Genomic DNA, 1,953 nt, shown 5'->3' on the forward strand with positions numbered 1-1,953 from the left:
ACAGGACAGGAAGAGGAAATAAATATCCTCTGAAAGGTCCCTGTGCTTTGACCTACCTGAAATAACAGAATTAGGCATGATCACATAGACAAGTGATATTTAGATTATAGAGGACACACCATACCTTCAGTTTTAAAACAATACTTTTGGACAGTGACACAAGTTCATGAGCAGCAGAGAAGCTTCTGTTGAGAAGGTGAGCAGCACAGCTCCTGAGAGAAGACCCTGGTTACTCAGGTGTAGCAGAGCCCATGGGGAAGCAAGAGCAGGAACTAAAGATGTGGAGCAGGCAAGGTCACTGAGTATGCAGATTCAAGCACACTAGGACCTTCTGAGCCACACAGCCCAAATCTGTGGTAAACAGGAGTGCTGAATTGAGGAGGCGGGAAGCAGGACCCTGGCTTCCTCAGGTGCTGAGACTGGTGCATAGTCCTGAGGAATGCTCTTGCCAGGAGTCAGCAGGAAGGAAGTATCCAGCTACCTCGTTGTGTTTGATACATGTGGTATTAGAGTTTATATATTAAGACCTTACATCTGTCTATGACTTGCTGAGATGGTTACCAGAGAAAACCAGGGCAAGAATATTCAATGTAGATTTTAAAATAAATTTAATAAAGGTTAGGGTATTGAAGGAAAAAGAATTTATTAACAAAGACTAGTAAAATCAATTTCTTCTTATTCTCCTCTTCTACTTCATTTCTTATTTATTGCTTAGTTTTTGCCTCTTTCAAGGAAATTAAGGCAGAAGGTTTTCATGGAGAAATGGAACCAAACTTCAAGTGACTTTATTTTAATGGGGTTGTTTCCCCCAAATCAGAAAGGTCTACTTCCCTTGCTTCTGATCATTTCTGTATTTGTTTTTGCCTGTTTGGGGAACTCAGGAATGACTGCCCTCATCTTCCTGGACCCCCGGCTCCATACCCCCATGTACTTTCTCCTCAGCCAGCTCTCCCTCATGGACCTGATGTTCATCTCCACCACTGTCCCCAAGATGGCATACAACTTCCTATCTGACCAGAAGAGCATCTCCTTCCTGGGCTGTGGCATACAAAGCTTCTTCTTCGTGACCATGGCCGGTTCTGAAGGTTTAATCCTAGCCTCTATGGCCTATGACCGCTTTGTGGCCATCTGCCACCCACTCCACTATCCCATTCGCATGAGTAAAAGGATTTGTTTGAAGTTGATCATAGGAACCTGGATACTGGGCTCCATCAACTCCCTGGCACATACCATGTATGCGCTTCATCTTCCTTATTGCAGGTCCAGGGCCATCAATCACTTCTATTGTGACATCCCAGCCATGTTACCTCTGGCCTGTGTGGACACCTGGGTCTATGAGTACATGGTATTTGTGAGCACAAGTCTGTTTCTCCTTGTCCCTTTCCTTGGCATCACTGCCTCATATGGACGGGTCCTTCTTGCTGTCTTCCATATGCACTCAAAAGAGGGAAGAAGAAAAGCCTTCACCACATGCTCCACACATATAACTGTGGTGATATTTTACTATGCACCTTTTGTCTATACTTATCTCCGGCCCAGGAGTCTTCGCTCACCAGGAGAGGATAAGAACCTGGCTGTCTTCTACACCATTCTCACCCCCATGCTCAATCCCATCATCTACAGCCTGAGGAACAAGGAGGTCTTAGGGGCCATGAGAAGAGTGTGTGGGATGTTCTGTTCCACGAAGAAATGATCATGGCTGTCTCTGCTCCTCTGTATGACTTCATTCCATGCAGATTCCTGAACAGTGCTAATAGAAGTATAATGCAGGCCACCTATGGAAATTAAAATTTTTAATGACACATTTAAAAGCAAAATTAATTTAAATTATATGTTGGTTATTATAAAGAACTATAATTATTAAATATAGTTATGTTAAGAAATATTATAATTAAGGTCAATGTTAGCTATGTTGACATTAATCGTATATTATCTCATTTATTTTATACAATC

The 1,953-nt window shown here is 42.6% G+C and overlaps 1 protein-coding gene across 1 annotated transcript; it reads left to right on the plus strand.

The window, feature by feature from the left end:
* Nucleotides 1-754: 754 nt before the first annotated feature.
* LOC124991779 (olfactory receptor 2L13-like) lies at nucleotides 755-1,693 on the plus strand. Its single transcript, XM_047562563.1, has one exon. The coding sequence runs from the start codon at nucleotides 755-757 to the stop codon at nucleotides 1,691-1,693; it is 939 nt and encodes a 312-aa protein (XP_047418519.1).
* Nucleotides 1,694-1,953: the final 260 nt, after the last annotated feature.

This window comes from Sciurus carolinensis, chromosome 8 (genome assembly GCF_902686445.1).
Source record: "Sciurus carolinensis chromosome 8, mSciCar1.2, whole genome shotgun sequence".
Taxonomy (NCBI): domain Eukaryota; kingdom Metazoa; phylum Chordata; class Mammalia; order Rodentia; family Sciuridae; genus Sciurus; species Sciurus carolinensis.